At 37.6% G+C, this 23,539-nt stretch overlaps 1 protein-coding gene across 1 annotated transcript in view; it reads right to left on the bottom strand.

Annotated features, from left to right (window-relative positions):
• The window catches only part of LOC128858214 (sex peptide receptor), a 76,234-nt gene that overhangs the window by 38,790 nt on the left and 13,905 nt on the right, over positions 1 to 23,539 (bottom strand). Inside the window, exon 3 of the mRNA XM_054094289.1 lies at positions 10,315 to 10,445. Coding sequence (XP_053950264.1) covers positions 10,315 to 10,445 — 131 coding nt within the window. The remainder of the gene's footprint in view (positions 1 to 10,314; positions 10,446 to 23,539) is intronic.

Here is a 23,539-nt window from a genome sequence, read left to right as displayed (position 1 = left end):
AAAACTTAGTCACCGCAGTGCCTAGCATCGATTAGCACTTAGAACCGTCGATTCGGATTGGGTCTACATCCGTGAAATATTATTTTGATGCAAGAATTGAGATCGAATAACTATAGATCACATCGTGAGTACTTCAATTAAGCACATAAAATGTGTAACGGTTATCCTGATTTTGGCTAAAACACAATCCACACTTCGCGTTGCTCAACCAAATATCTTGAATCCCCAAATATTGACCCTTTTGAGCGTTCTATGACATAGCGCAACACTGAACTTTATTTCTTTCGAAAGGAGCTAAAAGACATGTGATACCATCAATGGTCCTCGCAATAGAGCAAGTATGCTCAGCCTTCTTCTGTTTTCTCAGATTTTGTACTTTTACACGCGCACACGAAAGTGAAATAAAGGGTGGTTCATACAGTGGTTATTTTTGAAAATTCAAGAAAATTAACAAAATCCATGGAAAAAAACTAACTCTCACAAAATATGTACAATTTTAGCGCCGGTACCAATGTGGAGGTAAATATAAAAATTCAGTTGGTTTGCACACTGCAAAATTATTTTCGATATACAGGGTGGGCCATATAGCTTTTGCTTTTTTTAAATATTGGTAACACAAATAGCAAGTCAAATGTGTTCATAATTTACTTAAAGGTTTGACATTTACAAAATGGGACGCTATACGCTTGAACAAAATTGGGTAATATTGAAAACCTATTTCCAAAGTGGTGAGTCTTCTTCTTCTTCCGCGGTTACAGTAAATGGCGAGCGTTACCGTGACATACTCAACGAGTTGTTTCTAAAAATTGAAGAGGATGACATGGACGACATTTGGTTTCACCAGGACGGTGCCACTTGTCACACTGCCAAAGTTACACTCGAACTTTTGGCTACCGTTTTTGAAAACCGAATAATCAGCCGAAATTCCGATATCAATTGGTCGCCTCGGAGCTGTGATTTAAGCCCGTTGGACTATTTTTTGTGTGGAGCCGTTAAGGACAAATGCTATGCAAACCATCCAAAGACGATTGATGCTTTAAAACACGAAATCGAAGTTGCCATTCATGAAATTGGAGCCCAAACAATCGAAAATGTGCTTCAAAATTGGGTTGATCGAATGGCCTACTGTAAAGCCAGTCGTGGCAGTCATTTGAACGATATTATTTTTTAGTTTTTTTATAGCCAATTCAAAATTTTACATGGCCCACCCTATATTACTGGTGTCTTCGAAAGACCAAATGCTCCGATTATTAAATATATATACATATATTCCCTCTGATCAAAAAGTACCGGGAATGTTTAATTTAAACGAACTGCGCACGTGGGAACCGGTCCATATTTGTTTCTTATGTTGGTAGGACTGAAAGACAATAATGAATATTATTTTTCAGTTTTGAAGCGTTTGAGATCTATTTATAATTGGCTCGTACATTCTTTGTTGGGCAATTGTATAAGAATATTTCATCTAAGGCAGCGATATTTAAAGAGAATATGTTTTCTGATTCAATTTTTCAAAACACAGGTTTTTTGTTTCCTGTACTTCCGACTGACTTTCAAGGCATGTACTACACTACATGCCCAATTTTGATATTAATTAAGAAGGAAAAGACCGAACGCTTATCAAATATTAGAACGTAAAAGCTTTATAAAATGACTTTTGGTACAGCCTGTACTAAACAGCCCAAATATATGAAACTACAAGCACTGGCATTGCAAGATGTGTGTTTTATTTCGATATTGCTGCAAGTCAACAGTGAACGTCAGAGAAAGTGCAATTGATTTACTTAGCAGACCGTATGAAAAAAAAACTTATTGATAGCAAATAAACGGAGCCCTGTCTATGTGCATAGTTGTAGCAAAATAAGATTCTAGAGGTCACGCTGTCGCATTACTATACGTATATTTCGTAAGCGGAAAAATTCTTGATGCGCTGTTAAGTGTAACTACTGGCGCCAAATGGAAGCTTTCACATTTCCTTGCATCCGCACCAGACTCTGTTCTCGTATTCACATCTAACAAGTCGCACAGTGGTGTGCTTTCATACATTTTTGACAGAAATTAGAAGTATTGATTTTAGGATAATAAATTTCTAGTCTAGTTTAAGCAGGTTAACAGAAATTCCGAAAAGGGTTGATATCGGTACATCCTTTCGACCTACAGCAAAAATGTCTAAATATTTATATATATTAATTTAATCATATCTTAACGAAACTCTGTACATAAGTTACTCTTATGAAACAGGGTTCTCGTTGTATTGACGTCACATCCGAAGCGGCACAAGAATCAAGTCTCGATGTCGATTTGTGGAACATTAGTTATGACGAGATATTCAATATGGAAATGCTCGATAGTACCTTTCTAAGCGGATACGCAGGCGTTATCGCAGCAGTCACCACAGCACGAAACCTTGGAGAAGTAATGGTACGACCACAAATGAGCCTAGATTCACGTGGACTCACTAATACTTATATCCCGTTAGACGCTAGCATGCAAACTTGCTCAAAAACGATAACCACAAAAAATGCTTTAAAGTACCTAGGCAATAAGATTGCACTCAAGACTAACTTCTAGGCCCACGCAGTAGAGAAAGCCGCTAAGATGGCAATCCTACTCAGAAATATATGGGGTCCAACCCAAATGAAACGGGGAATAATGATGGCTACTAGACTTACTAACTTTTGAAAACAAAAAGTTATGGGCATCAAAGAAAGAGGGAATGGAAGAAAGAGTTAGCAAACCTGCAGCACGCGCAATAAGGGATGAAACGCTAAGGCCATGGAAAGGTCGCGGGATTAAGGAAACACGAGGCAGATGGACGGCTGGACTCATAAAAGTCGTCGCCAAATGGAAAAGCACGAACTTCAGTAAAGTCAATTTGTATACAACCCACATGCTTTCGGGGCACGGGTATTTCCAGAAATACCTGTTCAAAATAATGAAATGCGAACACCGCACATGCATATAGGGATATGCTGAACGCAGGCACTTAGGCATTCTGAGTTGCCCATATTCGACGGACCCATGTGTTCTTTTTTTTTTAAATCAAATAAAAACACAATTTTTTTGATGTTGACGATAATAATCGTTTTATTTGGTTCAAGTAGATTTGTTGACATCACTTTTTGAATATGATGTCTCTCAAATGGCCGCCTTGAGCCTGTACGGCGTATTCTGCCCGTTTTGCAGCATTTTCCATAATTTTAGCTAACATTTCGGCTGGAATAGCGGCTATTTCCTCACGGATGTTGTTCTTCAGCTCTTCTATGGTCTTTGGCTTATTAATATAAACCTTTGATTTTAAATATCCCCACAAGAAGAAGTCAGGTGGCGTTAAATCGGACGAACGCGGTGGCCAGTCAAAATCGCCATTTTTCGACATCAAACGACGAGGAAACAATTTCTTCAAAAAATCGATTGTGGTGCGAACTGTGTGTGGTGGAGCGCCGTCTTGTTGAAACCAGAACTACCTCATACGCTTTCGACGAATAATTGGCATCACAAAAGTGGTTATCATATCGCGATAACCCTCTTTCTTCGTCTTCTTCTTCTTCTGACTTCTTTTGTTGAATGTAAATTTCAACAATTTGGGAGCGCTCGCATGGCATGTACTGTTCCATGGTAAAAATCTGCTTGGACTGACGCTTCCAACGCGGTATGTCATTAAGCGATCTGACGTCTCTGTCAAAAAAAACAGGGTTGCCAGATGGGTCTGTCGAATACGGGCAACCCTGTAGACCTTTGTAATGAGCAAGATCGAACGCCACTCTGAAGTAATATGAAAGCGGTTCCAGTGCAGGTGACGATTCCAAACGAGGAGGCGTTTTTAGTTCCCAGATATACCAATGCATTAATGATGCATTAGGCATTTTAAACACTCTCATCCGCCGAAAAAAACAAAAAAGAAAATTGGAAGTGAACTGGACTTTACATTTTATTTCCTCCTTTTTTCCACCTTTTTTTGTTCTAAAATTAAATTAATAAAGACCTAAAATGTTATATTTGAACTATGTACTACTACTACGTATATTAGTAAAATTTTAGTACAATAATTATCTTGCATACACATATACGCTACTGAAATGAATGAAAAATTTAATTTAATTTGAATGATTTATTTCATTTCATTTCATTTATTGCCCAAAATCATTTTAACATAGGAGTTTACAAAGTTATGATAAAATTAGATTATTTAGCATTATCCTAACATACATTTGCATTTATCTAGGAGTTTAAAACTTATTTTTCTTTTAACTTATTTATATTCTCCCAAAAAGGGCTTAAAAAGGAGATAACGTATATTAAACTTCTATAATTTATTTGGCTATAAATTGATCAATGTTACAATATAAACTAAATTTTCATCGTTGAAGTTGTAAGTATTGTATCACCTATGATAATATATTGCTTTACTATTTTTATGTAACATATTATTATTTTTTAGTATTTTTAAATATATTGGTGATAAATGTTTTTCTGTTAGAGGTAATGATATTTCCCTTGCCTTTGTTTATCAGTTCATTTTCTATGAATGTCAGTTTAACAACAAATCTTACTGACGATTTCATTAAGAAAAAGTCTATGCGTGATATTTTACATTTTTCATACAAACTTTTATTAGAAACTCTTTTCCGAAAAGTACCACTTTTGTAAGGTTGGCGGTTAAGACCGCTACAAATTCTTAAAACATATCGTTCAAATAGTCTGAGTCTCTCCATTTGGCTCGATGAAATGTTGAACCATATCGGATGAGCATAAGATATGATTGGTCTAATTATTTGTTTGTAAATATTTATTTTAATACAGTTCGATAGTCCACCCTGCCTTCTTAATAAATTACAATAGCTAAAGAACATTTTTTTTGCTTTTGTCAAAATGAAATCTATATGTCTTACAAAGGTGAATTTGCTATCCAAAATTATGCCCAAATATTTGATTTGTTCTTTGTATGTTATGTTGAATCCATTTATTTTAATTTGAGGCTCATATTTACGAGCATTTGGATATAAGTTTTTACGTATTCCTTTAACAATAGTTGTTTCGCTTTTATTGAAGTTTAGTTTTAGCTTCCATTTGTGAAAGTATGTATTTAATTCATTTAGGTATGAGTTAACGGCTTCATTGGCTTTGGTTATGCGTTGGTGAGATCCCAATATAATTATATCATCTGCGTATATGAGCACTTTAATATCGCAATTATTAATTTCGGAACTTAATGGTGGGTCAGGGAAATCAGCTAAGAAGATGTTATAGAGAATTGGCCCCAACAAAGAACCTTGTGGCACACCTGAGCTAACGTCTCTTGTCAAAGAATTAAATATACCTTCACTAACATAAAATGATCGCTCTTTTAAATAACTATACAACATTATGCAAAGATTTTTTTCGAAGTTGAACTTCCTGTACATTTTAAATAAGATTCCTTCCACCCAAGCAGTATCGAATGCTTTTTCCAAATCTAGACTGACTAATATCGTCGCCTGTCGTCTATTTAAATTACTACAAATAAAATCAGAGAGTAAAGTTAGTGCGTGGTATGTTGAATGATATGGCCGGAACCCAAATTGATAGTCTTTTAAGACATGTCGCTCTTCAATATGTTGTTTTATTTTTTCAAGCAAAAAATCTTCCAATAATTTACTAATATTTGAAAGAAGAGATATTGGGCGGTAATTAAAAAGAGAACTAAGGTCAGTGTTTGGTTTCGGAATGCATTTTATTTTTGCTGTTTTCCATTCCAGTGGGAAATAGCCTATATTAAGAGAGTGATTAAAGATAATTGCTAAGAACATCCAGAAAGTGTTTGTTGTTTTCTTTAGCAAAAAGTTTGAGATACCGTCTTCCCCACAGCTCTTTTTATTATTTTTTAATCGTAAGATTATGTAAATTTTCTCCAATCTTATAGTAACTTCCTTAAAATTTTCTAAAATAAAATATTTGTTTGTAGGGGAGAAATTCCAATAGTCGTAAAATTGATTTTCTGTCGCCCAAATACCACTGTGCATCACCCACGCACTCTTGCACCTGACTGCGCAAGAAAGCAACTGAGGTAATGAAAAAATAATCAACATTACCATTTTCAACTGACAGCAACGGCATTGCTGTCTTCTGCGCTCTTTCTTTCTTTTTGTATACGAGTGTGTGTTGTTGGTGCAACTATAATTTGGCAAGGTATGCACAGGTGCGATCGTGTGTTTATAGGTAATAAATAACTGCGTCACTGCTTTTATATCTTTCTTTTCGGGACCATTTTAAGAAAAGCAAATGAAATAAAATAATAAATATATAAAAGGCATGCAGAAAGGCGGAAATGAGATTCGAATAAAAGGCATTCAAATTGAATACACTTGGGCAAGCCATAAATCGTGCTTTTTAAGAAGCTTTTCATTGTAACTTGCAGGCGTTTTATAAAATTTATTTAAAACTATTTACTATATTTATTTTATTTAAAAATTTACTAAAAATCGAAACTAGTGCCATTCAGCTTAGTACGAGTTTCTAGATGGCCTTAAAGAGCCAAAGTGAAAGAAATTTGTACGCAGCACACTGCACCCAGTAGATATGATGCAGAATCGAATTTTGATAAATGCAATGGCAAACCATGAGCTGCATAAGAAGTTTTAAGAGGAAAAGGTGTTCAGAAAATAAATGGCCAATTATACCGCTAGTACCGATAGTTTTAGAAAATATTAACAAATTTTTCAAATTTCTTTGAAATTAAGAAAAGCATTTTTCTAATAGCGGTCGCCTCTCGGCAGGCAATAGCAAACCTCGGAGTGTATTTCTGCCATGAAGAAGCTCCTCATAAAAATATCTGCCGTTCGGAGTCGGCTTGAAACTGTAGGTCCCTCCATTGTGGAACAACATCAAGACGAACACCACAAATAGGAGCACGAGCTCGGCCAAACGCTCAAAACGGGTCAATTATAAAAAAAAAAAATTAAATTGGAATAACATGAATTTTTTAAGAAGATATAATTGGTTTCCCTATAAAAACCATGTAAATCCAAGTTTCCAAAAAAATTAGTTCAAGAAATGTTTGTAAAAATTTAACCCTGATAATTAGTATTTTTAGAAACACTTTGGGGGTGCAGTTTTATAGCCAATTGAAATTTGTTATAATAAAAGACAAGTTTTAAATGCCTCAAAAGTCGCATTGGGTTTTGACATTCTCTTTTATTTGTCGGTTTTATGCATTTTCTCCATATCTGTGCCGACAAGGAATAACAGTTACTTCTTGCATTTCCACCACCTAAAATTGTATCATTGTAACTCAGAATACGAATAACTTATACGTTTAAATCAAAACCGCTAAAGCCAAGCAGCATCACCCCAAAAGCATTACTTTATCTGTCGGGATTTGACAATTGTGATGTCAGGCACCTTAACTATAGAAAACAAACAAAAGAAGCGAAATCACAACTATGTGGAAATTCTTACTTTCTGCCTTCTTAGCTGAATGTGTTGATGCGTGACTACACTAGCATTCGGAATTCGGACAAATGTACGTACGAATCTCCGTGAAACACCAAAAGTTTTTTTTAATAGCGGCTGCGCCATGAAGAAAAGCTCCTTATTGGAATCGTCTTAAAAATATAAGTGCCTGTATGTGAAACAACATCAAGGAGGAGGAGCTCGGCCAAACACCCAAAAAGGGTGTAAGCGCCAATTATACAAGTATATATGTATATATATATATATATATATAAACTAATGAAAATGATATGCCGAAGGCACTAATTAATATAAAGCATTCAAGTACATCTTTTTTTGCGTTTTTATGCGGATGACGCCCTGGCAAGAAAATGTGTGTGTGAAAACAATGTGTGTGTTTAAACATTCCCGGTACTTTCTAATCATAGAGTACCTGTATATAATTTCTTGTATGTATTTGGTAGTTGTTATTGCTTTTGCCTACTCATGCTCTTCACAAACAAGTAATTTCCTTTCCTTTTGTTTGTATCATATATTCTCGGAGCCTGACGTCACAGTGAATTCGGAAGGTGCAATCTCTTTTTCTATCATTCTTGGATGGCAACGAAGTGGGCTGAATATTATTTATGTTGATTTTTTCTTATAGCAGCTTCGGTTATCTGAGAAATTCAACTGATTGCTTCGAAATCTCTGAGAGCCAGCTAATGGTCTGATGTTGGCTACATCTCTGCATTCTGTATGAACATCGCTTAAAAATCATCCGTTGAGGTATTAAAAAATATTTTTCATTATTATTATTTTCAGTGTGCTATGCAAAAACAAGTTATTTTATGGTGGCGTTAAAAAATGTGTCAAAAATAAAACCAACAACAATGAAAATGCTGACAACAGCAGCTCAAAGAAACATTTTTAATTAATTTCTCATTTAATATCACTCAGCAGGTGGTGTTGCAACTTGTGCACATGCACACAAACTTAAGGGGTTCATTGCACTTTTCCTGCGCGGAAAACTTCAACCAGTGAAATAAATTTCTGGAACCGAGCTAATAGTATTTCACCCAAATTGGACCAGTTCGTTCTTCAATTCCTGTCAGTATCTGCAGAAAATATCGATAGTTAAACTTTACTGAGGGTAGCAGAGGAAGAGGATGGCCTCCTCTGCGTTGGAAAGATCAGGTGGAGAAGGCCTTGGCTTCACTTGGTGTGTCCAATTGGCGCCGGTTCGCACGAGAAAGAAACGACTGGCGCGCTTTGTTAAGCTCGGTCAAAATCGCGTAAGCGGTTATCGCGCCAATTAAGAAGAAGAAGAAACTTTACTGAGTCAATATTGGCTTACTTGTGTTTGTTATTGAAATTCTATCAGTTTTCTTAGAACTCTTGATTGAGTTGGCATTGATTGAGAAGACATTAGAACCAGTGACTTAAAAGTGCCTACATTTCGATAATCATAGTCAACCATTTTTGGAACTTTTTAATAGATTCTGTTAATTTTTTTTATTATTATTATTTCTCTTCCATCGGGGCGTGGCCGCAAATGAGCGAGATGTTAAAAAATCGTGCTTTAATGCAGATTATTCCGAGTCGCTCTTCCACCGGAGTGAACGACAGTACTTTGTGATGAAGTTTCTCTCCCACAACAAATTCGAAACGAATTTGCGATCCTTTACAAATTTAAGTGGCGCGTTCCAAACCCAGCGCACAACCAGCTATCCTGGAATGCTTCGCCTTCTCCCGTTGGCTCACTCCCGATACGTGGGCTAATCCCGGAAGTTGTGAGCTGCTTGAACCATATGTAGAAGAATGAGTAACTTTCTCCACTTGCGTGGACTTCTACACATGGAACGATCCTTAGAAGCGAATTTTCAGTTTTCGGTTTGTATGGATAAAAACTATGGAACGAGTAAAGAACAGTTTTCGAGACCGGACCGAACTTGGCAGAAATGCACTCGGCGGGCACCGAGGGGCACCCGCTATAAAAAAAAACTTTTTCTATCATTTTGCTGTTTCATGCATCGAGATTCAAACCTGCGCACTACCAAACGCACCAAACCATTCGACTACGGCGGCCGTACTTAGTATGGAAGAAAATGCTTGGCACTGGTTAGCAAAAAATTATTATCAAAAATCAACGATATTTTTTAGTCTGTTGAAAATTGCACTTTTCTAAAATTGAATGGACTATAAAACTGCAAACAAAATAAAAATGAGTCTAAAATTTCTGATTAAAAAGTTTAAAATTAATTATTGGTGTAAAATTAGTTAAGTTTTCATTGAAAATTAATACACACTAAATAAAAAAAAGTAAAATAATCAAAACTGGTGCCACACCAATTTTATTCTCCATGAGTGTATATAATAATATCAAATTATTTTTTTCTAATCACTCCATCTGACCAATAGAATTTAGTACTACTTCTAAACTATCGAAGATGGGATGCGTGGAAGCCTTAATTGAATCCGCTTAGAGTACGAGTACATCCGTGTAAAGTTCACTAAATACTTATATGAAAAAGAGTACAAACGCAAACCAGTGATGGTTACGAATTCATAAGAAACGGTCCAGTTCCAAATTAATAAGTTTCTCTGCCGGTATGCATTTTCCTCCTTGTGTGTTAAAATAAAGTCAAATAAATGCAAAGTTTCGAGAAAAGCTAAATTTAGTATAGTGGAAAATTCCATGGAATTGATTAAAACAAAGTAAGTAAGGAGAAGAGTACAATTAAGTAAGATACACGCATAATAATGTATGTAATCACAGTTAAGTGCGCTCAATTAATATTAAAAGCCATCAGGATGATGATTACAATATAAAGTACATAAATTTACAGCAATATTAAACACTCATTAAGTTCACTTTGTTGACGCCTTTTGTAGTTTACTCACCTCGTTAAATATGGTATATGCCAAACACATCGACACCGGATGCAGTGGCTTGTAATGATTGCCGAATGTGTACATGTACCATAGTCCTGGCGCCGGAAACATCACCGTCAGCATATCGCATATTGCCATGGCTGGAAAAACGAAATGTAGAAATAAGGAAAGACAAATGCATTAGTGTTGCAGTGACAGAAGCAGAAAGGCGAGTATAATTAAAAGTTTTTCCCTAACATGGGGCGACAAATTTTAACATTTTTTCTGAAACATTGGAAAATATAAGTAGATACATACACATGCCCCATAAAGTCTGCGTTCACCCGAATAGCCTTCTTAAATTTACTAAAAACAATATAGAATATTATGATTAAATTGAAATCTTTACAATTTGTTTATTCACTACATTCCCAGCTTTTAAGGGCAAAAAAACAAAAAAAAAAAACAAGATTTCCCACTTCACTTGTTAGATAACGGGAAAATAATTTCAGCAGCATGTAAATGTGGCACCAAAAAGTCTGCGTTCAGCCTCTTTATTTTAATGATACCGTTAGTTTTAAGATATTTTTCCTTGTTTATATTAATTTTTGATTGCGCATTACTTCGACTGAATGTTAACAAAGCTTTGTTGAACATTTTATTTATAACTGGAGATAAATAATTATAAAAATGTGGAAAGACGGAGCAAGTTCCGAAAATATTGGAAAATCTATTGGGGGAACATATTCCTCTATTCAGCGAGTTGTAACAATTTCGGCAAACTGGAATTTTTACATCTAAGCGCAGGTCAGGGCGTCCGAAAAAATTTTCGACCCGGGAAGAGCGTTCTACAACCAACTTGGCAAAGGTTAACCCCCGGATTACATCCACAAAATTAGTTGAAAACATAAATCAAACATTTAAAAAAAGTATTTGCGCGGAAACTGCCAGAAAAGTTCTACGTCAAGCTGGATACCACGGTAGAGTCGCCCGAAGAAAGCCTTTCATTTCTCTTGTGAACAGACGTAATCGCATTCAGTTTGCTAATGAGTACATACATAAGCCTCCCGAGTTCTGGAAGAAAGTAATATTTTCAGACAAAAGTAAATTTTGTATATTCGGAATAAAAGGCCGTCAAATTGTTTGGCGAAAACCTGGAACTGCTCTCGAAAAGCAAAATCTTGTTGGCACGGTTAAGCACGGAGGTGGCGGGGTTATGGTTTGGGGGCTGCATTCGACGATGGATAAATGGGGATACTTGATCATACTAAAACGGAATTTAAAGCAAAGTGCAGAAAAACTCGGCTTATCAAGAACATTTTGGCTTCATCAAGATAACGACCCGAAGCACACAGCCGAGATCGTTAAGCTTTGGCTCTTGTACAACGCCCCAAAACAGCTTAAAACACCACCACAGTCGCCAGATCTTAGCCCCATTGAGCATCTGTAGGATCTATTGGAAAAAAGAATTCGTCAGCAAGTGATTACTAGTACAGAGGTTTTGCGGAGTGTCAGGCAGGCAGAATGGAGGAAGATAACAGCAGAGGAAACAGAGAAACTAGTAAGTTCAAAGCCAAATAGGATGAGTGAAGTCCTGAAGCAACGTGGATATCCACCAAAATATTAGATTTAATTTTTGCATATAGCATTCATGTTTTTGTATTAGACTTTAAGACTGAACGCAGACTTTATGGTCGCTTTATTTACTTGTTACAGCCATTATTCACCGTTATCTAAAAACTAGTGTGAGGAATCTTGAAATTTATTTTTCTTTTTGAAACTGAAACATATAATAAACATATAAATATATACAAATTTATAAAAATTATAAAATCAGGTTATGTGTTTCATTCACTAAAAAGTTATTGTAAGGTGAACGCAGACTTTGTGGGGCATGTGTATGTATGCGTTACTATTATTCAATCTTATGGCGGTACTATTTCTCCTTTTCTACTTTTTTGGTGTGGGATCTAAGCTAAATGAGCTCTAGCGTGAAATATCTGTGTTCAATTGTAAGAATCCCACTTCATTCATTTCACTTGAGAAACTTTGTCAAGGTAGTTTGTTGCCCTGGAAAGCAGCTGACCACTTGAAATGTTAATATTAACTCGTAGAGTTTCTCAATTTCTACAAACGATATTCTTCCCATTCATTCATCCCAACTATGGCAAGGAAATTGATTGAAAACCCAAGCATTCCACTTTCCACAATAGGATATTGTGTGAAACAGTGTCAAAGCCCTCGGAAAGTCTGTGTATACTGTGTCAACTTGCCAACTACATTTAAATGCTGAGATGCAGTACTGGGAAAATACCACGTGATTGGTAACTGTGAAATGTCCATGGATAAATCTATGCTGACACGTGGGTCAGTACTATTATTATTATTAGAAGGCCATTACGCACTGCGACCAGAGCTGATCTATGGTGAAAGGCCCTTTTTTAGGCTTTTTAAAAATTTTAGCACAATTTTGGGTTTGTTGTTCCAAAGATTGCATGGAGATACTACGATACCACCAAGATGATGAAGTCTCTGTCTGCCCAACGCAGGACATTCACAAAGCACATGTTCTGAGCTTTCTATGTCCATTTCGCAAAAGCGGCAGACATTGGTCTCAGATAGACCAATATTATTTTGATGATACCTCAGGCTGCAGTGACCTGTAAGATATCCTGTTAAAAGACGCAGATCTACTCTGCTTAGTGAGAGAAGCTTGTCAGATATTCCTTTGTTGGGACCTAGGAATAGTTTGGCTTGACGCTGACCGCCACAGTTTGGCCAGTGTGCAGCAAGTTTTCTTTCTTCCCGTTTCCTAAGGAATTCATTAATGAGGCCTTTTGTGAGTCCAGTAATTTGCATATTTTCTCCTTGTTTTGCAAGGTCATCAGCCATTTCAATTCCCTCATGTCCTTTATGTCGCGGAATCCAGCCTGGTGTTACTATGTTGAGGTTCCCTAACGTGTTGAAAAGGTTTAGGCAATCATTTACCAATTTGGAGGTGATAGTTGTTGATAGAAGGGCTTTTAGAGCCGCTTGGCTATCTGAAAGTATGTAGATGTGAGTACCTCTCATTTTCCTGCTAAGGCATTCTCTCACACATATTTCGATGGCATGTATTTCTGCCTGGAATATTGTTGGGTAGGATCCCATCGGAATCGATTTTTTGAATTTGGGCCCATAGATTCCTGCCCCTGTTCTACCATTTTCCAATTTGGACCCATCAGTAAACCATAGCTGGGAGCCAGGTTTGAAAGTGATAGAGTTAGTTCTCCAGTCTGTTCGTTCATTAATTATAACTTGGAAGTTCCTGAAGAGTATTGGTTTGGGTGATAGTATATCATCCCTATGAAGAATGGGACTATATAGGAAGTCTTCCAAGATCTTTAAATGTCCTTTCATATCCCCACTTTTAAGTTCAGATATACCTTTTAATCTTAAGGCACTCGAGCGAGCTTCCCTTTCAATTAAGATTGGAAGCGGTGGTATGTTCAGAAGCACACCCAATGCATCCGTGGGACATGTTTTCATAGCCCCTGTAATACCAACACAAATCAGGCGATGCAGTTTGTTTAATTCGTTTACTGCTTTTCTTTGCTTGACCTTGGGCCACCATGCTAAGGATGCATAAGTGACTATGGGTTTCACAACTGTGGTGAATGTCCAGAAGGTCATTCTAGGGTTTAGTCCCCATGTCTTACCAAAAAGCCTTGCGCAGGCAAAGAATGCCCTTGTGGCTTTTGAAGAAACTCTCTCAATATGGGAATTCCACGTAAGCGTTTCGTCAAGACTGACGGCAAGATAGTTCGCTTCCGTCGAGAGTTGAAGTGTTGTTCCATTAATTGTCGGACATTTGAGATTTATGTTCCTTCTCCTAGTAAACGGTACACGTGTTGTTTTGGATGGGTTAATGGAGAGCCCTTTTTCCGTGCATCATTTGTTTATTATTGTAAGAGCTTGCTGCATGCAATCCGAAATGGTTTCCTCATGCCAGCCTAATACATAAACTACTAGGTCATCAGCGTAGCCCTGAGTGTGAAATCCTAGGTTATTAAGTTTGTGGAGAAGTTCATCTATGACTTGAGTCCACAAAAGAGGAGAGAGTACGCCTCCTTGAGGGCAACCGCTTCTAATGCCTTTAATAGATTTGATTGAATGGGTCAGTACTATGTTTGGTGGTAAACAGTAATGCACTGGTTTTTTTTGTATTCACGATCCTTGTTCATTATTAGAAGCGTTGTAAACTTAAGAAGCATTTGGGCCGGATTTAGAAAGAAGAGAGTGATAAATTTAGAGGTATCAAATTTTAAATTGAAATAAAAAAAAATTCCAATTGATTTAGCCATCTTTATTATTTTTGTGTATATTTTGTATATATATATTCATAGCATTTATGTTTTTAAGATAATCCCTTTCAAATGTTGGCCGCAACAAACAACAATTTTGAATGATTCGCTGGAGGACTTCGGTCGGTATATCGGGAATAATTTTAGTAATGTTTTTTTTTTGTTTTTTCTTTTTGGTGGGTGAGATAGGCTTCCAAATGCCTTCGCACTTACAGCGACCGTCGCCTATTGCGTCGTTTCGTGTAGCCACTAAAACGATCTCTCCTCTCATTCTGGGGAGACAAACTTCCCGGAGCTGTCTTCTATATTGCGTCGGGAGGGCCCAGAACGACATCCATAAAGGACCAATTCTATTCACCCACGTCTGGGTCTACCATATTTGTAGCCAGCTTTCATGCTGTAGGCTCGTCTTCTTGTGTCTCTATCTGTGCGACTTCACTTTGTTGCATTGTGTCGAGGTAAAAATTATTTTTTCGTAGTACGTTCTCGACGTATTTCTTTACCGCGTTTCGGGTGTTCTCATTCGTTCGAGCATTTTGCTGATTATATTTCTCGGTGCGATGTCGCCAACCTACTCCCACAGAGCCTTTCTTTCCGTGTGCCATCTGTCACAACTAAAACACGTGTGTTCAGCGTCATCGCTCAGCGCTTCGCAGTATATGCACTAGGAATCGGTTACCTTGCCCATGAGGTATAGGTATCTCCAGAAGTATCCGTGGTCCGAGAGGAACTGAGTTAAGAAGTAGTTCTTTTCCCCGAAGTTCCTTTGAACCCATTTGTCAATTGATGGAATAAGTTTCGCCGTCCGTCTGCCACTCGGTTCAGTGTCCATCCGCTTTGCCACCGCAGCATGGTTTGGCATCTCCGCTCTGAAAGCTAATGATGACGTGTTTCTTCTTATAGGCCCACGCCTTCATTCGTTCCCAGAACATGAGGTCGACGGGTATCTGCCATCTGATCACGAAACTTGCTGCGCCTGAAAATCCTGCGCTTCTAATGCCTTAATCGAAGCTGGTTTATCCACAGAGTATTTAGACTCCCAATCTCGGTGGCCAATCTACTGATTCGAGATGAGAGATAAATTTGTCATCGTAACGACGACGCAGTTAATCCATTGTTCTATGGGCTTTCCGGCAAGTAACGCCATCTTGTCGGATCCGAATATTGTGGAGATCACGGCCTTCAATTTTCGGCATCAAAAAGTCGCTTACTATGGCGTGATAGCGTTCTCCATTCACTATTACATTGGAGCCAAACTCGTCTTTGAAGAAATATGGGTCAATAATTCCTCCAGCATATAGGCTGCACCAAACACTTGTTTTGAATGGATGCAATGACTGTTCTTGAATGGATTTGGGTTGCTCTTCAGTCCAAATACGCAATTCCACTTGCTGACGTAGTCATTAAGCCAAAAAGGGGCCTCATTGCCGAACGATTATGTACACTATAGGTTGGCCTAGCGCGCAATGAACACTTTTCACAGAGTGTTAACTTTGTTGAAACGTAAGTCTTTCTATGATGAAATGTCAAAAAATGTAGAACAAAATTATATAATTAGTTTGACAGTAGTTACACGTGATCTGTCAAACAAATTCGATTAGAAAATGTACCTCCAATCTGATGATGATTTATTTAATAAAGCTTGGTGGAAATGTTAGGGACTGGTTCTTGAACAACTTTTGTAACTCACTACATTACGGAGAAAATCTTTTTTCAATTATTTGTCTTCAAATTGGCTTCAGCAACTTCAATATAATAAATTTTCTACTAAATCTCACTCCAAATCATAAAATGTATAGTCACTTGCTTTTATATTTTCATCAAAATTCAGTTTCCAACAAATTAAATGCAAATACCTTTATTAATACCATCAGTTTCCAATTATATCCGAGAATAAAAATTCATTGGAATTGACAACAATATTCTGATGTCGGAAGCAGGCAAATTAAAATGAAAATACGAACAAAAATGAAATATTTCAGTTCAGTGTAGAAGATGAGTATGGTGGCTACCTTCCCTCCATACTACATACATCATATGAAGTTTTAATTTATCAGTGTTCTTACTTTGAATTGCAGCCGAACGCCGCCCACGCGAAACGCGATTCTACGTAAAAATTTCACAAATTTACAAACACCCTCTTTTTACCCTCTCTGTTAAATTCTACCTGCATTAGAACTGCGTTCTGGTTTGAGGTGTCTGGCTACCCTCACCTTTCGCAAAATTACAAAGTACATTTTGTACAGTTTGGTGTTAAGTTTCATGCCCGGATATTTGATCTCATCGACATATGGGACTATTGACGTATCGATGAAGCCCGACTTGTCGTTTTTTAGGGAAAACACTATATGTGCTGACATGCTTTTATTTAGCTTTATTCTGCATTTGTTAGCCCATGCAACAATAAGGTTAACAGCTTCTTGTAGCTCATTCGTTGCATTTTCAATGGTGGCACCGACTGCAAGTAAAGCGTGCCATACCTGTAATGCACATAACGTTGCAGTTACTTGGTTCTTTGCCGATTGTTGGTAGTGGGTATGCAGGAGATATAGCAGAGGGTCCAAAATTATTCCCCATGGAACATCCGCGTTTATAATTTTTAGACTAGAAAATGCATTTTCATATTTAACTCTAAAGAACCTATCAGTAGCGCGACTACCATTCGAAAGTGCGTTGTTTCGAATCTTCGTAAATGAAAGAGCAAAATTATAGGAAAGTTTTTTCGGTCGCCATTCGGCAGGCAATGGCATACCCCGGAGTATATTTCTGTCTTGTAAACACTCCTCATAAAAAACAGCTTAAAACTGTAAGTCCGCCGCATACCACAAATAGAAGTACGCGCCAATTATCTATTTATTTTTTACCTATCATTATAATATGACGATAGCAACTCATCAACCTTCATCTTGATGACAACATTTTCAAAAATTTTAGAACAGTTAAATAGTTGGTTTAGATATGTTTAGATATAATTTGTTATGTCCCAATGAACATTGGTTTATTCCGGACAGATCTACGTTAACGAATTTAGCTGTCTTTAAGGAGGACTATTTCGTTACATTTCAAAGATGTTTCCAAATGGTTGCAATCTATGCAGATTTTTCTAAAGCTTTTGATGGGGTATCACACACAATATTAATAGCTAAACTTGAGGGTTTCGGCTTTCACTCTAAATTTCTTAAGTGGTTAATTTCCTATCTTAATATTGGCCACTGTGTCGTTCGACTTGATAATGTATCGTTTTATTCTTTTGTTGCTTTGTCTGGTGTACCCCAAGGTAGTGTCATAGGTCCAGTACTATTTATCGTCTTCATTAATAATATTTCCTCCTGTTTTTCATTCTGTTATTTTCTTCTATACGCGGAGGATCTAAAAACCTACTATGAAATTAAATTTCTAGAATATTCAACCCTACTACTACTAGATCTCAAACTCGCCGCTAAACTCAATTAGTGAATTAAAAGACCTGGGTATTGATTTTGACTCTAAGCTCAACTGCACCACTCACATAAAATTTATTCTTTCTTTCTTTCTTTTGCAATGTTAGCCTTTATTCTTCGAAATATGTAGTTCTTCGTTTTCTGATCTACATACTCTAAAACTTTTGTACTCGCCCTTAGGTCAGCCCAGATTGAAATACGCGGTATTCGTTTGGAGACCATTTCATTCAGTCTATTTTAATAGATTAGAGTCTATTCGGAGAGTTTTTGCGCGATTTGCTTTGTGCTCGACGAGATTCATTGATCCCATTCCGTCTTATTGCTTTCGTTGCCTACTAATAAATTTAATGTCCTTAGAGTCTATGCGTGTTCTGTTGTCGATGTGTTTTCTCTTTGATATTTGTGCAGGCTTAATAGATGTCCGTATATGCTCAATAAAATTAATTCTAATGTTCCCTCACGCATTTTCCGTGGGTATTGCTAAAACTGTTTATATAATAAATGCTCCTTTTAGAAGGCCGCTAGCTATATTTAATGCTTATTCTTCTTCTTTAGTCTTTGATTCCTCTTGCTCTAAGTTTACTTTTAAGGAGTAACTTCTAAGGCTATTGTCACAGGCGGTGTTGGATCATGTGTAACCGCGGTATCAATTACGTCTATTCGCCACCATTCTCAACTAGCCAGCATCTGCTTGTCCGCTGTTTGGAATATTTTTAAGAAACTCCTGTCAATTCAAATGCAAGGGAATTAAGTTCAATACAACTTCATTCCGGTAAGCAGTAACTTGGGCAAATTCTCTGAAAATCTATTAGAAGTTGAAGGTCATTTTTAGTGAATTATTCTTAAGCGCAGCAGCCCATTTCTGTCTTCCCTGGTATATGGGGAAAAAAAATTCGTTAACTGTGAGTGCGAACACACTTTACTAGACGCTTAAGGTCACACGTCCTACAAAAACCCTATTGCCCGCCGTATATGTGGTTGGCCCATACTTCTTCAAAGCTGAAGAGGACAAAATGATAAACCCGCCAATGATGAACGCCACAGGCAAACAATGTTTCAAGTGGTTAGTAATCGTTTAGCAGCCATTAATTCGATGTATTTCGTCAAAGTTTTGGTGAGCTAATAATTAAAAGAAAAATGTTTGTAAGACAGGCAAAGCAATTAAAGTCAAGTTTTCAAGCCATTATCTAAATTATTTGCACATTAAACCTCTCGACGGGTATACCAAAGTAAAAGTTTAGGTTTTCTCGAACACTTATCCGTATACGGGAAAAATTTTGTAATTTGTAATCTTTACTTCACTTTGCCGGCACTAAATCTTGTAGGGAAACACGTGGCCACCGCCTCGGCGCTTAGACTTAAAAGTATGGCGCTATGAAAAGACCGATGGTTTGACCACGCTTCTATTTTGCATACTCTGAGTAGTTACAAACAAGAAATTAACTATTCTATTCTTAGACTCACCTTCGACAGACTATCCAAGACGAGTACACCGTCCAGAAGAGAGTGCTAGACCCCAAGGCCATGAAGAAGGGGGGAATTAAATTTCTATACAGATGGTTCCAAGGTTGACGAATAGGTTGGCTATGGAGTATTTTCGAAAGAATTAGGGTTTGAACTATGAGTTCGAGTACCAGACAACTTCAATGCCTATTAGGCAGAAGTTCTAGCCATAAAAGAAATGGATACGTACTAAATTTGAACGCCGTAACAAAAACTACTATAAATATATTCTCGGATAGCCAGGCGGCCATTACATCAATGAAAGCGACTAGACTAAGATCAAATGTTGTACAAGAATGCCGGGCAGCCCTAATTTGTATTAGCGTTGTAATCAAGGTTAGCCTTATTTGGGTTCCGGGGCACAGAGATAATGAGGGAAATTGCAAAACCCATGAGCTGACTAGGAAAGGTAATACTCTGCCGCTACTCAGTGATAGAAGAACCACAGGGCTACCTATAGACACGGGCAAATTAATAATTAAAAAATAAGAGGTCAATAGCGCATGCAGAGATGAAGGCAAATGCGTAACTGCTAGGTTACTATGGCCGCAAATAAACAAGAAAAAAGAACAAAGGGACTGCTTAGCTTTTCAAAATAAGATAGATTCGAAGGTCGTGGCTTGTATAACCGGTCATTTGCTATTTGGCAGGCATTCTTCGAGGCTAGGAGTTTTCTCCCACGAATATTGTAGAAGTTGTAGAAATAAGGAAGAGGAAGACAGTACTTCCTTTGCAATTGTCCAGCATTGGCTAAAAGCAGTTTGTCCAGGGACATATTTTTCAATTCTCTTGCAGAACTGCCTTGTATGGTGATGGGACCAATCCTGCGCTTCATAAGAGTCACAACATGGTTCCACGAAGAAAAAAAAAATGAGGTACCCGTAACGCACAGTGGTGTCACAACCGTCCTGTAAGGAGCAAGTGAGTTGGTCTACTGACCGACTACCACCATAACCTAAGCTAACCTAACTTTACTTTTATTTGAAACAATAAATTTTCGAGACTCCTATCAATTAATCCCGATACTGAAAAAAAAACGATATATCGAGCTCCCGTAATACCGGGGTTCATATCCAATAATCGCCGTACTTTCAAAACCTAAATAACATCGAGTCCAGATTGTCCTTAGTCCTGTAATCTCGTAATCCCGTGATTCCGTAATCCTGCAATCCAGAGATCCCAATATTGGCATTCCTAATCACGAAACTCGTAATTATATTACACAAATTTATGCAAAAAATTAAATTATACAATCGAGTACTTTCAATAGTTAATGAAGTGCATACAGATATATAGATTTTACTACTTTTGAATAAAACTGATTTAGCATAGTGCTTTTACATAAAAGGAACCCATAATTACAGTGTAACGCTCATACGCGCTGTAGGGTGTAAATTACTACAAATTTGTCACAATGCCGCAGCACAGTCTGTTACCATGAGAACGTGTTAGTAATAACCGTAGCAACGCAACTAACAACTGTAATTAAAAAATCAGCAATTCCACCATACGCTGTTAATTAACTTGGATGCACGACCAGCCATGCATACGTATGAGTATATACACGAATGCGAGTAAATATGGCGCAAATATTCATATTTTTCAGCAGACGTTGCTGAGTTGAAAGTCGAAGCTGTAGTTTTTTTACGTTAAGCTACTTAACTGCGAATTTGTGTGGATGCATTTGACTTGTATTCGTTTAAAGTTTAAAGCCACTCATTGCACATTCACATGAAACTCAGATTATGATAAACATTTTTACTAACAATTTTTTTTTAATTTGGGAACTAAAGAGCTAGGACTATCAAAAATTGTTTGCATTCAATGAGAACCCTCAACTAAACTTCATATAAAAAATTATAAAATAAAATTTGTATCGCAGTTATCTGGCCACCTCGTTCGAATAACGCATGACACATAAAAGTGATATTCCCATTGCAATTGTTTAAATGCAAATGTGGAGCATGAAACTATTCAATGAAGCCAAAACTGAAAGTTTAAGTGAAACTCTCGAATAAAAGTATTCTCTCCTTTTTAATCTGGAGTGTAGACAACTAAATCGATTCCAACGCGAGATGAAGATTATTTTTATTATTATATATTCTCTGGTAGCCTTCCTAGACATAGAAGGCGCTTTCAACAACATCCTACCGGAGGCCTTAATAATCGCAATGAGTGATTGGTTGTCGCCGAGGGCCTTGTGAAATTTACGGAACAGTTGCTACTAGGCAGATTCGTTACTTCGACGTTGGGCACCTCGACGATACGCAGATCCGTCAAGAGGGGCACTCCTCAGGGCGGTGTACTTTCTCCTCTGCTGTGGATTCTGGCAATGAATCAATTGTTGAAGAATCTAGAGAAAAGGAGGATACACGTAGTGGCCTACGCAGACGATGTTGCAATTTTAATTAGAGGAAAATTCCCAGATAGCCTCTGCAACATAATGCAAAATGCTTTGAACGATGTAAGCCGGTGGGCTGCATCCAGTGGTCTTGGGATAAATCCCAGCAAAACAGATCTAATCATGTTCATCAGAAAATACAGTAGATATATTTGTTTTATATCCCCCTACCCTTGAGAGAATCACAATGTCAATTGGGGTTGAGACGAGCTACCTAGTACTAGTATTAGATAGGAAGCTCTCGTGGAAACAAACGATTACTGATAGAGTACAAAAGCAGCCACAGCACTCTATACATGCAAAAGAATTGTGGGAGCAAAATGGGGCCTAACCCCAAAAATAGTACACTGGCTATATACAGCGGTGATACGGCCTATCATGACATACGGTGCCTTAGTCTGGTGGCCAACAGAACAACAGTAAAACGCCTTGAAAGTATTCAAAGGGGTGCTAGTCTCGCATAAGCGGGGCACTAAAGACCACGCCCACGGCAGCGATGAATGTCGTGCTGCACTTATTACCGATTGAGGCCTACAGCAAACAGCTGGCAGCGAAATCGGCACTAAGGATAAGAGAATCTTCTAACTTAGCCACTAACAGAAGAGATCACGCAAGAATACTAAACGAATACCCCTTCCTGCATCAAACGGCAGACTTTTGTAGCTCAGTAGAGTTGCATTTAAACAAATCCTTTACCACAACTTACCCAACGAGAGAAGATTGGGACAATGGGGTAATAGACATGAGAAGCGGAATCAGCATCTATACTGATGGTTCCTAGCTAAATGATCAAGTCGGCGGAGGCTTTCATTCTGAAGGAATAAATACCAACATCTCATTCCGGTTACCGGATCACTGCAGGTGTACTTCAAGCTGAAAATTTTCCTATCAGGGAAGGCCTGCTAGTCCTAAATAAAAGTGTCCTCACCACAAGAGATATAAACATATATTCAGATAGCCAATCGGCCCTGCAAGCTTTAAAATCGCCTAATATTAACTCGAAGACAGTAAAAGAATGTAACGACGGTTTGATAGAACTAAAACAGTATTTTGTAATAAACCTGCTCTGGGTGTCGAGTCATAGAGACGTAGAAGGCAACTGCAAAGCAGATGAACTAGCGAGATTTGGTACCACATTACCGATCCAAACAGACAAAGCGAACATACCTACACCTTTAGCAACTTGTAAGATGCTTATAGATAAACACACTATCAGTGCTGCCAACAGGCTATGGTCTCAGGCCTTGACCTGTGAAACTAGTAGAAAGACGTGGCCGGAATGGAACATGGGCCGTACAAACCGACTGTTGAAACTAAACAGGAAAAACATGAGAAATCTTCTCGGGGTCCTAACAGGGCATTGTCTGATTGGCAGGCATGAAGGTAAGCTAGGTGCGCCCCATAATGACTATTGCAGAAACTGTAACGACATTGAAGAAGAAGAGACTATAGAACACTTTCTATGCGGGTGCATGGCTCTGGATAGAAGAAGGTTCAATATTTTAGGAAAAAGTTCCCTGAATAACTTAGCAGAAGTAGCCAATATAAAAATAAGAAGTCTTATTAGA

The sequence above is a fragment of the Anastrepha ludens genome, chromosome 3, assembly GCF_028408465.1.
Source record: "Anastrepha ludens isolate Willacy chromosome 3, idAnaLude1.1, whole genome shotgun sequence".
In the NCBI taxonomy this organism is placed as follows: domain Eukaryota; kingdom Metazoa; phylum Arthropoda; class Insecta; order Diptera; family Tephritidae; genus Anastrepha; species Anastrepha ludens.
The sequence above is the reverse complement of the archived record's forward strand: the minus strand, read 5'-3'. Positions and strand labels throughout refer to the sequence as shown.